The following is a 12,710-nucleotide window of genomic DNA, read 5'->3' on the forward strand; positions in this document are numbered from 1 at the left end:
CTTGACAGTGCATATACTATGTATTAATTAATTATTTTTAAAGCTTAGAACATAAGTGACTGCAAACAATGCATAAAAGTCTTCCATAAAGCATCTGGTGTGGATAAACATGAACTCAGTCTGAAATTACTATGCATTCTCAGTGGGTAAACAAACTAAACATGCTCAAAAGCTCACCATGCTGCAGTATTCCATCCCTAACTTGGTTGTATGTATTCTACTGGAAATCTACCATGTCATCCATGCCAGATATTTGGAAAAAAAGCTTTATAAATATTATCACTTTCAAACTCAACAAATTTCAGATGCCTAGTTGTGTGTTCAAATGCTTTAAAAAGTTTCTAACTTCATTTTTCCTAATAATAATAATCATGCACAGCATACTGGGCTTAGTACCTGGATAACTGTATGAAATTTTCTGAGAAACTTCAACGCAGGAGGTTAAATTAAATGGTCTAACAGTGTCTGTCCAACTTAAAAATCCACTATTATGAATTATTTACTTTCCTTTACTAACAACAGAAAAAAGAAACTGAGGAAAAAAGGTTGGAATGTTCATTTAAGGTGAAGTGGTTCTTAATTAAGACCTCACTAACTCCTGAAATCCATACTGATCATCTCCAGTGCAAAATGCTTAATTTTCCCCTTTTTTTTCAATTAGGTCTTGTAACATTTGCATTGCACTCAGATTGATTTTTGGGGAGAAAGAAGGATGTTAGGATTGTTCTGACAAAAGGAAAAGCTCCGGACAATTTGCCTAGCAAATATTTAATTAACAACTATGAGACGAGCACATGAAGTTCTCTGCAAAGAGTTTGAAATATTCTATTTTTTCATAGATTTAAGAGGAACATACAAGCTGCAGAATAACAACAAAACAAAAAGAAACTATGCATAAGGCAGTTCTTAGAAACAAGGTTAATGTACCAATAAACATAACTGAAGAATCCCATGAAAATAATACACAACACACTCATAAGGAACAAGAAAACACTAGCACTTCTTTACGCTGTAGAAAATGCACACAAGTGCAAAGTTAAAATAACTGAGGGAATACAGTGCAGGTATCTAGACTGTTTCTTGTATGAACTAAAGCCACTGGGCTGATTCAGTAGTGGTCCTGCAGAAGCATACTCAATGCATTGGTTAACATTACTTGAAGTGCTGCACAGTCAAGATGGAACTAAAAACACGAGTCTGCCCACTTTTTGCATTGACAACTTAAAAAAATCTTTTTAACAGAAGAATCCTGTTTACTGGACTGCACCCACAACCTTCCTAAAAGCATTCAACTATGTCTCTCAAGAATCTCTATCAGCAGACCCTCTAACAGATACACTATTTAAGCAGTAAAATCGACGCCGTGGTTGCATCCAGACTATACAAGATAGTGCATCAATAAGTACACCGAAATTGATTTGCATTTGAAAAAAATATTTTGAACAAACTGCATGAAGAGAATTTGTCAACAGTTGAACAGTCATATTTTTCAAAATTAAAGGATTAACTATTTGTATTAAAACATATTGTTTTGCCATGTAAAATATTCACTTTTTTCTCTCCAAAACTGCATCAGTTATTAAAACAACGAGACACAAATACAGCTTTTATTTTTAAAAAGAAAAAAAAAATAACAAAAAACTACTGTATTTTACAAGCTAAAATGCATTTCTAATGCAGCCTAATGTAAACTTCTGGGCAATTCTAGAAATCAGTAATTTTAATTGTCGAAATCTTCGCTTACATTTAAAGGAGAGAAAAAATACATATAATGAACCACAGTTATTCACCAATTTTCCTACCAAATAAGAGAAATTGAGGCTTTTTTTCCTACTCATATGCACATTATAATTTCTGTGCAGTAGTATGAGTTAACCTCTCAAGTAAACATAGCAGGTCTGCAAACCCAGAACTAATCAAGAAATTAGAAAAATCCGCTTACTTAAGTAATGCTTCCCACTCCAGTATTTAGAAATTTTACCTCCCTCCCCCTTCTCTTCCTTCCCTCTCACTCCCCACCACCACTGCAGATTACCTGTAAACACAGAAATCCATATATACCTAAACACATATGTAGGCATAGGCAAAACCAGAATGACAATCTACAGAAAAGTGCTTCTTCCTGAATATGAATACATTCCCCAAATGTTACAATTTTGTTAATGATAAATGAGGAAAATCAAGGTCTGGACTTTGTTGCTGTTTGGTGCTATTTTCATCTACATTCTGATTTTATTACAAAATAAACTAGAAGAAAGTAAAACATGAATGAATCAATAGTTGATAATTTTCCAAGTTTTCTACTCAACAAGAATATTTAGAATCCCAGTAATGTACTAATAGCTTCTGTATGTTTAACAGCTGGAAAAAAAACTTGCAAAATACAAGTTCTCAGCATGCACACTGCATGATTTGTGTACACATTCTACTTGCAAGTACTGCTGTTAAGTATTATGCACACTGGTATTTTTAGAACCATGAGCAGGACAATAAAAAAATTATTCTGTTGATTTTATGGAGAAATAAGCACTGAAATTTGGTACTTTATCACTCACCAGATACTAAAAAAGTACTGCAAAATGGCCAAACCAAAATAGTGAATGAAGGAATAGTCTGAAGAGATTATTCTGTTTCACTTAAGAAAATACATAAACTAATCAAGAAGTTATTGGCAATATAATTTTAACAAAATAAGTTCAGGAACTTTATATATTTTCTTATAACTTCAGGTTATAGCTAAAATTCTTCATTTCTGGGTTTGTTTCCCTCCCCACTCTCCACAAGGAAAAAGACAGAACTACAGAACTTGCATCAACTTTATCAAATCTCACTACAACTTTTAATAATTGCACATACTTTTTCTAACTTCTTCAGATTTCTGAAATCAGAAGAAATTGAATTTAATGACAAACTGTCATATTTAGAAACTGAGTGACCCCAAATGAATGAAAAGACTTATTTTAAAGCCCCAATTGTTTGGAGACAAACTTCTACCAGCAACTATTCTTTTTTAATTATTTCTTCGCATTTTCCATGCAGTATGCTGCAATTGGCATCTAAATAGTTTCTTTGCCGTCATGAAGTGAAACATCTTGAATGCTCAAACTGTATTTTTATGAGTGCCGAGGGACCCTAAATTTTAGTGGTCTATTAAATGCCAGCAATTTCATGCTGCCTTGCATAAAACAGCATTCACATATTAGAGCACTGCAATTCCATAGCTGCATTATGCTTCTCTCACACAACTCAAATACAGGTTGCGTATTTCATTAAAAAAAAAAAAAAAAAAAGTATTTCTTTCAAAACACACATAATTTTTCAATGAATATATTTAAAGTTCCATTTCATTGTTGTATGTTACACAGACAGCAATTAAACTCAAGCACAGATAATAAAAGTCACGAATATAGATAGCATTCCTTTTATTTGAATTCAGTGTTTTATTTAAAGATAGAAGTTGCAAACGCATAACCCTTGTCACCTGGCAAGAACGTACTAACAAGATTTTCTCTGAATAACCTAATTTAGTTTGCTATAAAAAGCACTATACTAAGCTTATTTAGTATACATTATTTTGAAGAATCCGTTTCTGCAAGTCTTACTGCTGCCCAACCTTTTAGTGTTAGTTTTTATTCTCTTACCTGGCAATATTATCCTTTTCAAGAAGAAGTCCAGTCCTATAGTTTGTTTGTACTGTTTTCCAAATGTTTCTTGGGCAAAACGTGTGGCTAAGGATGTCTAAAACAGAACAATATCAAATTAAGTTGTCATTTTATCATTTTAAAGACCAAAAAATTTGATGTTAAACCAGAAGTACAAAATACCATTAAGCACTTTTTAAATCAATGCATGGTGACAGCATTCATGGATTTGGATTGACAAGCATTCCAGCCAGCTTCAACATAATAAAAGTAGGTGGCAAAGGCTACTAAATTATGCAAAAAGCAGCAAGGTGTGTTTATTTCTTTTTATTTCTAAGATACTGAGATACTCATATTACAAAATATTACACAGATTTGAATAAGGTATTATTAGTATGCTCAAATTGACACAAACCTAAGTGACACTATTCATACCTGAACAGTTTATTATTTTCAAAAAGCGTTCATTTCCAAAACAAGGGTCCTTCCCTAGTACAGAACAGCATGATCCAAGACCAACTTTCTGGGAGGGAACAAAGATCTGCACAGTGTACAGTCCCATAGGGGCTCCCAAGTGTGGCAGGATTCCTGCCACTATACATCAAAGTTTCAGGATCAGGGATTACATGAAGTCTAAGATAGGAAGAGTAATTTCTTGTACACGGAAAAAAACTAAACTCATGTCAAGAATGCACATTTGCAGAATCATTCCTTTAAGCAGAACTTTGGAAACTTATTTCTTCAATTTATATTTTGTGGATTTATGAAAGTAGACCAATACACTATTAACCTAATAAAGAATCAGCTTTTATTACATACTGCTAAAAGGATACACAACTAACCCACATAAAGTAACGAAGCAAGGCATTTATATTCTTTCACTAGCAATTTAAGCTCTCCATGCAAGGCAAAAAAAAAGAAAAAAAAATGGAAATAGGAGAGAAAGAGGAAAAAAAGCCCCACGGTCTAAGATTTTCAAAAAAGAAAGGGGGAAAGATAAGAGCAATTATAAAGAAAACAAAGTTTGTATTGTGGAAAAAGTTAAATACTATATTAAAAGTGAATGTCACAGATAAAATACATCCTACATCAAATTAGTAGCGCACACTTACAAATCTCTTGTTGACATGACATCTGAAAATGTAAAAAAAAAAGTAATTGCAGGGAAAAAAAAAAGAATCTAAATATGCATTTACATATATAGGGGGAAAACACCTAATACTCACACAAAACCCTTCCACTGAGAAAACTCAAAATGGGCAAGAAGGAATTTTTTTGCCAACTTTTCATTCATCAAGACCCAAAGAACTGAGTTACATCAATTGCTATTAGAAATTGTTAGAGCACATTTAGTTAAAAATGCCATAGCAAAATAACGCAAATAGCTCTGAAAAATGACAATAGGTGAGTTCGATTAATAGAACAGTTATAATAAAGATCTAAATTATGCTAATAATGTCAAACATACACAGAAAGAAAAGGTAATTTGCTCTTTTTTTTGTATGACGGCATGATCACCAGACCTCCAGCATTAATATTCTAATATGAATAGGCAAACTTTTATTCAACTATTAAACTACCTGTGAAGTAAATAACACATAGAAACAAGAAAACAGTAAATCTTATGACATTTATACTCCTATCACTGTCATACATACATAAAATAAATGATATTTTGATATCAGAAGATATGTTTAGGAAGTAATAAAAAAAAAAAAAAAATCAATTAAAGACTACAGCAACACCTTCATGTACTTAATTGAACTCAAGCCCCAAGAGGACTAAAAATAAATATATAATTGGGAAAAAAAGCAAGTAAACTAGAAATAGCACATGTATCCTCATATATTTATATCACTGTGGAAAGGGTGAAGACCACAGAGGATAAACTGTGAGAACATTCTGCCTACAGCTATGTGACAATAATACTAACATGCACAAAATAAAATTCAATACAGATTTAGACTGTACTACTAAAAAAAAAATAAATAATCAGTAGAACTGATTATTTTCATCACAATAGTTAGATGTCAAGATTACAAAGACATTATTTTTAATTTGTCATGACCTTAAATACATAGATAAGAATAAGAACATTGCAGGAATAAACCACACAGTCTTCTCTCTGAGATTTTCCTTTTCAGAAAAGTAACTAGTACCCAAATACAGATTAAAATATCATCTGACTATATCATAGTATTCTATGTTCTCTAACACACTAATTTAGATCCCCATTAAATAAGCAACCACTCCCTTCTTGTTTTAAGGGTTCAGTAAATATTAGCTTTATCACTCTGTGACACTCAATATTCCCTAAGGGCTTCTAAGGGTGTTAGTAAAAATAAACAACATACAGTCAATTAACAGCCAACCAATAAGAGCAGTAAGTAATCAACAGCATGGCAAAGTTCTCTTAAACAGTTTTCCTCTGCCATGCTCTTGAATGCAAAGGAATTTATAGCAGAAAATCATTGACTAACTCCTTTTCAATTTTTTTTTTTTCCAATAAATGTTAAAGCTCAAGGAAGGTGTTAGATTACCAGACTAGAATCCTCTATTTATTCACAGAACAAGCATTTATCCACAAAATACTATGAGCAACAGTTCAAACTTCTCCACAACAGTAAACAGAGAAGTTATGTCAACGCATATTCAAGTACCTCTACAATGCAAATACTCCCTTCAATCCCAAAATTGTGCTCTGCCATGCCTGGCGTAAAAGATTCTGCATGACAGTTTTGCTTGTAAGGATATGTTGAGTACAATCTATGTAAAACATAACCAAAGTTAAATAACGGTTCAGTAGAACTGTAGTTGTAAAAATAAGTAAGTGATTAGTGACCATTAAAAAAAAAAAAAAAAAGAGAGATTATGCTCCATTCATAAAATTTCAGCCATTAATCTTGAGATCAGATGATAGTATGATATCAAGAAAGCCTTGTTCCTTCTCATCTGCACTAAGACAGCCAAGTCACCAACTTCCATAGCTGACTTTCCATTAGACCCAGTTTGGCAGCTTCACACATTTGTCTTAAATACTTCAAAGCAAATGTGTATATCCTGTTCTGAAGAGCAATACACTATCAAAGGATGGTGTTACGAACTCCCTCCTTTCAGACAAACAAACAAACAAAAAGTCTTTGGGTTCTAACATGCAGAAATCAAGACAGCAGTAAAAAAAATAATAAAATAAAAATTACAGTATTCTAAGTGCAAAATACAATGGCATATTTGGGAAGGGTTTTTTGGGGAGCAAATGAAGATGCAATTAAACCTCACAATGAGGCAAGACAATTTCTTGCTTCTATTCTTCAGTGTCAACCACTCACAGTATAAATTGACAAGCTGTTCCTAAGTACCTATGTAGTGAGTAAATAGATAAAAACCCAATAATATTTATGAAATAGTAGCAGTCAAGTCAAACAGAACAAGCAATGATAGCCAGCTCTAACTGACACTGACTACTCACCAGGACAATATGGAAACTTATAGAGAAAACTCTGCTAATGGCAATTCTTTGAGTAAAATGCTATAGAAGAAAGCTTTCAGAAAGTGATGCCAAAATGTACTATCATAGTTGTAAGAAAAAAACTAGAACGAAAATTCAGTGGGATGCAAGCATATAGTTTTGAAGACATGTACTTCCATTCACATACAACTTTACCTGCCAGTTGAGAAACCACTTTCCAAAAAGCAACACATACCTATCCCTTCCTTCACTCCCAATACTGTTCTCCAAGCACAGCAACATTCACCCCTTGGTCATGTCCTATCCCTACTGGCAAGGTTTTTAAGACAGAAAAAAATGAAAAGAAACATTAGGCTAAATAACAAAATGCTTTAACTACCATAAAACCACGTAACTGTCCAACAGAGCATTTGTCACTGAGAACAGTCTAGCCTTGCTTTGTTTTGTAAACAAAGGAAGTAGTTCTGTCATCTGAAGGTGATGTCTTTCCACCCCATTCCTAACTACTGATGAAACTTTGTTCACTGAAAAAGAGAAAATTATCAAGACTTTTTGACACTAGGTATGCATCTATGAAGCTAGGCCAATCTGCACAGGACACTTGATGCAATTTTCCATTTGCAAGACTGAACAGTGACAATGTTTTTGTCATCACTGATGGGTTTTTGAGCCCATGTGAGACAACAAGATCCAGAATTGGCACAATGCTTAAAAATCTGGCATCCTAAAAAATCCTAAAGCAAGCAGGACACAACTGTTATCCCAGCCTACGTTTCAGCTCCTGCAAATTCCCACACCAGGTTGAGCATTCGCTCTTTCATTCTCATCATTTGTTGTTAAGAGGAGAAGGAAAAGGTAGGATGATTCTGCAACCGTACTTTAGCCCCAGTTGCAACAGCTGGCAGAAAGACAGAACCTCATCTGCTTTGCTCCTCCCACACACTTATTTTTCAGGACCTCCCTTCCCATGAATAGCTCCAAGATTTGCTTCCAGAGGCGCAAAACCTTTTTCAACAGTAGCAAATCAGAGTAGTTCTAGCTCAAATCAGCATCGTTATATACTTCAATATTAAGTCAATCTGTGCATAGCAAGAGTAGAAAAATCTGGATTGTAATGCCATTTTTTTCAATCCATACTAGTACTGCTGGTTTATTTTAATGGAAAACCATTTTGATTCAGGGAGAGTGGGTTGATTTAAAACCTAGGTGCATAAGGCTGCTGTGTGTATCTATGTTCCCTACCGTAATGCAAATCAAAGAGCCAAGTACTGTTAATAATTGCTTTTTATTTTCATCTCACACTGTCACCACTTCTAATTTCTTTTCAAATTCTTTTCCTAGTTTATCTAGTTCATTAAAATAATTCTCTATCATTATCTTCTTACTAACCAATCTTGCTCTCCTCTATTTTTCAACAATTTACCATTTCCTTACTGTCTTTATTTTACCTTAATACTTCTCCAGACTCTATTCTGTCTCACTCTTTCACTCTCATTCCTTCTTCCCGTTTTACCCTTCATCTCCTTAGAGCTTGCTCCAGCAGTACTTATTCCTACCCTTAAAATTCTAGGTATCCAATTATTCATTCCACCACCACAAAACAAATGAACAGAAACACAATGTCCCTCCCTTGCCTCATGGATAGAGTAATTCCTAGCTAGTGAAAACACAAACATTACCATTAGCTTGACCTGACACTAATTTGTTTTTAAACTGCTACCCTTGCACAGAACCTGAATCACATCGCTTCTAAACAATGGGTGAGGGGAAAAAAAAAAAAAAAAGAAGTTTTCACCTTCAGCCAGCTGACTCACAAAGACAGACTTTTTTTCCCCCTGAAGAACTGAAGACAGACAGCCCCACATGGCCAACAGGGAGAAAAGGGGGGGGGGGGGAGACAATGGAAAGAAGTCAAATGTGAACATCTCACACTAAACACGAGGTGCGATATTGCAAAGACATATTCCATTATTTCCTACACTCCTCCTGCCCAACGATCCCAGTGACAGAGGAAGAGAAAACCCAATGTCTTGTACAGTAAATAAGAGGCTAAGTATGCACGTGTGTAAAGACCAGCTGTGAACCAGATGTGAGAGGCAGGCTATTTAGAGTTGAAAACATAGAGACATATCCATGTTTCAACAAGTAAGCAGAACGAGTAGCCAACAAAGGAGAGGAACCCCAATGATTTAGTCTTCTGAGGTGCTTGAAATAGCACTAGGTACATTTTACCTTTCCATTCCATGACCCAATCACTTCTTTATTTTTACAAGATCTTACAATAAATCTATTATTTCAAGTGTTTGCTTCTAGGCCATCAGGATGGCTGGAAGAAGCCTCTATTACAGCATCATCTAGGGGGGACAGGAGGAAAAACAGCCCACCACAGCATAGCTGCTGCTTATGCAAAATAAACTGCACTTGAAGCACAGGATTCCTAGAGCCAGCAGGAGATTCAGTGAGTGGCAGCTCCCGTGCGAGAGGTAAGAACCAGCAGGAATATACATCAAAACTCAAGAACGCTTGAAAATCTATGTTTGGCGAGAGGTCTTGCCACAAGGTGCTGAACAGCAGTAGTGAAAGGATTCCTCAGTTTGAATGGAAAACTCCTGAGGAAAGCCACCAGAGAAACAGCACTTCAGCTGTCAATCCTGTGCATTTATTATGCTCTCATCACACAATCACTTGGAATCGTCCATCTACTTACTCAGATGAATACAATACCACTTCAGACTGGGTTTAGAATCACTGGAAACAAAAGATGTTTTGTTTCTTCATAGAGCTCTGCATAAGTGAGCAAAACTATGTATGTACTTTCACTAAGAGCTTATTTCTATTAACGACAGGCAGTTCATTTACACCACGTCTAAGAATACTTCTACTTTGCATCTGAACTGCGAGGCAGGCACATTTTCTGCCTCCACATGTTTTCAAGTTAATGATAGAGGAAAAACTGTATTCCCCAAATATACAATTAAATAACTAATTTAGTACATATGTCACAAAAGAATCAGGCTACATACTACAATAGAGATGTTCACACATGTAAGTAAAGATCAGTGACTATCTCCATGGGTAAGAAAGCGTCTTTTGCTTTCTGGTCTCTATTTGTCCAAATTTTTCTTTTAAAGAGACAGTTGTAACTTGTTTATAAACAAACTGCTTATAAGTAGTACTTAATTGATGATTAAAAAAAAACACGTAAAAGTCACAAACAATAACTAAATTGACCCAGAAGTGTCCTTCCAAACTCTGAAACTTAAATAGACGCAAACTGTTCTATCCACCTCACGAAGTTATCAGCTCTGAAGCCGAAACGAAGAGAGCCTGGAGACCCAGCTAAGCAACCTTCCCTGCTCGTCGTCTCGGCGGGAACCGCGAATTGTCGTGCCCGGCCTCCACCCCATCCCCTGCGCCGCCGAGGGCAGCTCCAGCCAAGCAATCCACCCCCTCACCAGTGCCCGGTCTGCCGCGCCGGGGCATCGGCGGGAAACGCCATGCCAGGCAGCACCATAGCAATCACGTTGTTAGCCGCCCCTTTTATTAAGGCTGGAGAAAATTGGATTAGAGCCGTATACGCCTGGTTTGCCGACCGAGGCTCTTCGGGTGCGCGAGGGTACGGAAACCCCGTGAGAGGGTTTCGCTGCCGAGCGGGGAGCGGACACGGGCGGCCCCGGAGCGAAGAGCCCGCCTCTGCCTGCCGGCCGGCCGGCAAACGACGAGAGCTCGTCCCGGCTCTCCGCTACGCCCCCGCCCCACACGAGCGAGGGAGAGAACGGGGAAGTGCTGGGCCGGGGTGGTGAAGGGGGAGCGGTCAGTCGGCGTCACGCCGCCGAATATCGCGACAACGGTAGCGCGACAGACTAGAAGCCGCCGCCGGCTGCTGGCTCCTCAGCGGGAGAGGCGGGAGGAGCGCTGAGAGGAAAGGCCAGGAAGGGGGCTCGGGGCACCGCGGCGACGGAGAGGAGAGGGGCGCTGCCGGCGGGGGCCGGCACTGACCTTGCCAGTGGTGCCGTCCCCCAGCACCACTAGCTTGAGCTGGCGGTCCGGACTCTCCTCCTCCTCCGAGTCCGACATGGTCCCTACGCCCGCGGCGGGAAAGGAGAAGAGGCGGAGGGCAGCCGGGAAGGACGGGGTGCAGGAGCGAGGAGGGGAAGGGGGACAGGAGCGAGCGCCGCGCTCACAGAGCCGGCAGCGGTGCAGAGGCCGGAGCCGCCATCTTCCCTCAGCGCGCCCGCCGTCGCTATGGCCCGCACGGGACGAAACCAACAAGCGGAAGGGGGAGAGGGGAGCGAGCGGGCGGGCGCTTACAGCAACAAGTCCAACCGCCGCTAAGGGCGCAAGCAGGGGGGACCCGCCACTCCCTCCCTTCCCCCCCCCAGAGGAGGGGCGAATGGTTCAGCCCGACTCTCCGCTCCGCACAGCGGTGGTTTGGCCCCGAAGTGACGCCCCGCGCGGTAACTAAGGAACGTGGAGGTCAGAGGTGGCGGGGCGGGGCTAACGGCCCCAACGGCCGTGCCCGTCGCGGGCCGCGCCGCTATCCCGAAGGCGCCGGCCGCGGGGCGTGGGGTTGCCCGGCCGAGGGGCGGCCGCCCGTCCCTCTGGACCCCGTGGGGCCCTCCCGGGGGTGTGGGCTGCGGGGTGCAGGCCGCCGGGGAAAGCGGGGCCTGCAGGCGGCTTGAAGATTTGGAAAATAAAACCTGGGAAATTCCCTGAGGGAGTTCCTTTGGAGGCGTAACAGCGGTGGTCTGCGGTGCTTCCGGGCAGCGGGTGATCCGCTTCCAGCACGGGGCTGTGTTTGCATTCTGGCTACGTCCACCTGCATGGCCAAGTCCCTTTTTTTTTGGCTGGGCTTCCGCACGGCAGCAAGATACATTAGTATTTTTAAAGAAATGTGCTAACACAGAAAGCAAATGGGGTAGCAAGCACCGCTGCCAGCCCAGCCTAATTTCCCCAGGTTGCAGCTCAGCTGTTCTTGACAGCTCTTTGCGTAACCTTCTCCTAAACCCCCCTGATAGGGACACCACTCAGAACTTCTATCCAATTAGGCAACTAGTAGGAAAACTTGTGTACATAGCCCTAACTGAATTTTAAACCATTATTATGTACAATGACCACGGAGAACAGTTTATAACCTCCTTTTTTGCAGCAGCCGTTCACATATTTGAAAACCGTGAGCATGTCTTCAGTCGGTCTTCTTTTCCGTAGACTAAACAACTCTTCTTCGTTCAGCCTTTCCCTGGGTTGTCTTTTCTAGACTTCTGATTATTCTTGTTGCTTTCCTTTGGCCTCTCTCCACTTTCTCCAAGTGGTGTGCCAAAAACTGGATACAGTACTTTGGTTGAAGCCTTAGGAGTACTGAGTAGACTGGAAGTATTACTTCATGTGTCTTACATACGAGACTCCTGTTTATATATCCCAGTATGATGTTTGCTTTCTTCACGGTATGACATTGCTGACTCGTACTGTTTCTGAAAAAACTCTGAATCCCCTCCTGTTATCAGAATTTCTTTGAGTATTTCTTCCTGCTTAACTGTAGTGTTTTCTGCATGTCCCCATCGAATTTCATCCTATATTCCAGGAACAATTTCTCAATATAA

General features: G+C 39.3%; 1 protein-coding gene across 2 annotated transcripts in view; it reads right to left on the reverse strand.

Moving 5' to 3' along the window:
• RAB28 (RAB28, member RAS oncogene family) overlaps nt 1-11,330 on the reverse strand; it is a 68,439-nt gene extending 57,109 nt beyond the window's left edge. For both annotated transcript variants that reach the window (XM_082482655.1, XM_082482654.1), the window contains exons 1-2: nt 11,110-11,330; nt 3,642-3,738 (exon numbers count right to left, since the gene is read on the reverse strand). In XM_082482655.1, the coding sequence (XP_082338781.1) occupies nt 3,642-3,738; nt 11,110-11,187 (175 nt within the window). In that variant the 5' untranslated portion in view covers nt 11,188-11,330. The remainder of the gene's footprint in view (nt 1-3,641; nt 3,739-11,109) is intronic.
• Between the last annotated feature and the right edge of the window lie 1,380 nt (nt 11,331-12,710).

This window comes from Vanellus vanellus (genome assembly GCF_965231255.1).
Source record: "Vanellus vanellus genome assembly, chromosome: 4".
Classification (NCBI taxonomy): Eukaryota; Metazoa; Chordata; class Aves; order Charadriiformes; family Charadriidae; genus Vanellus; species Vanellus vanellus.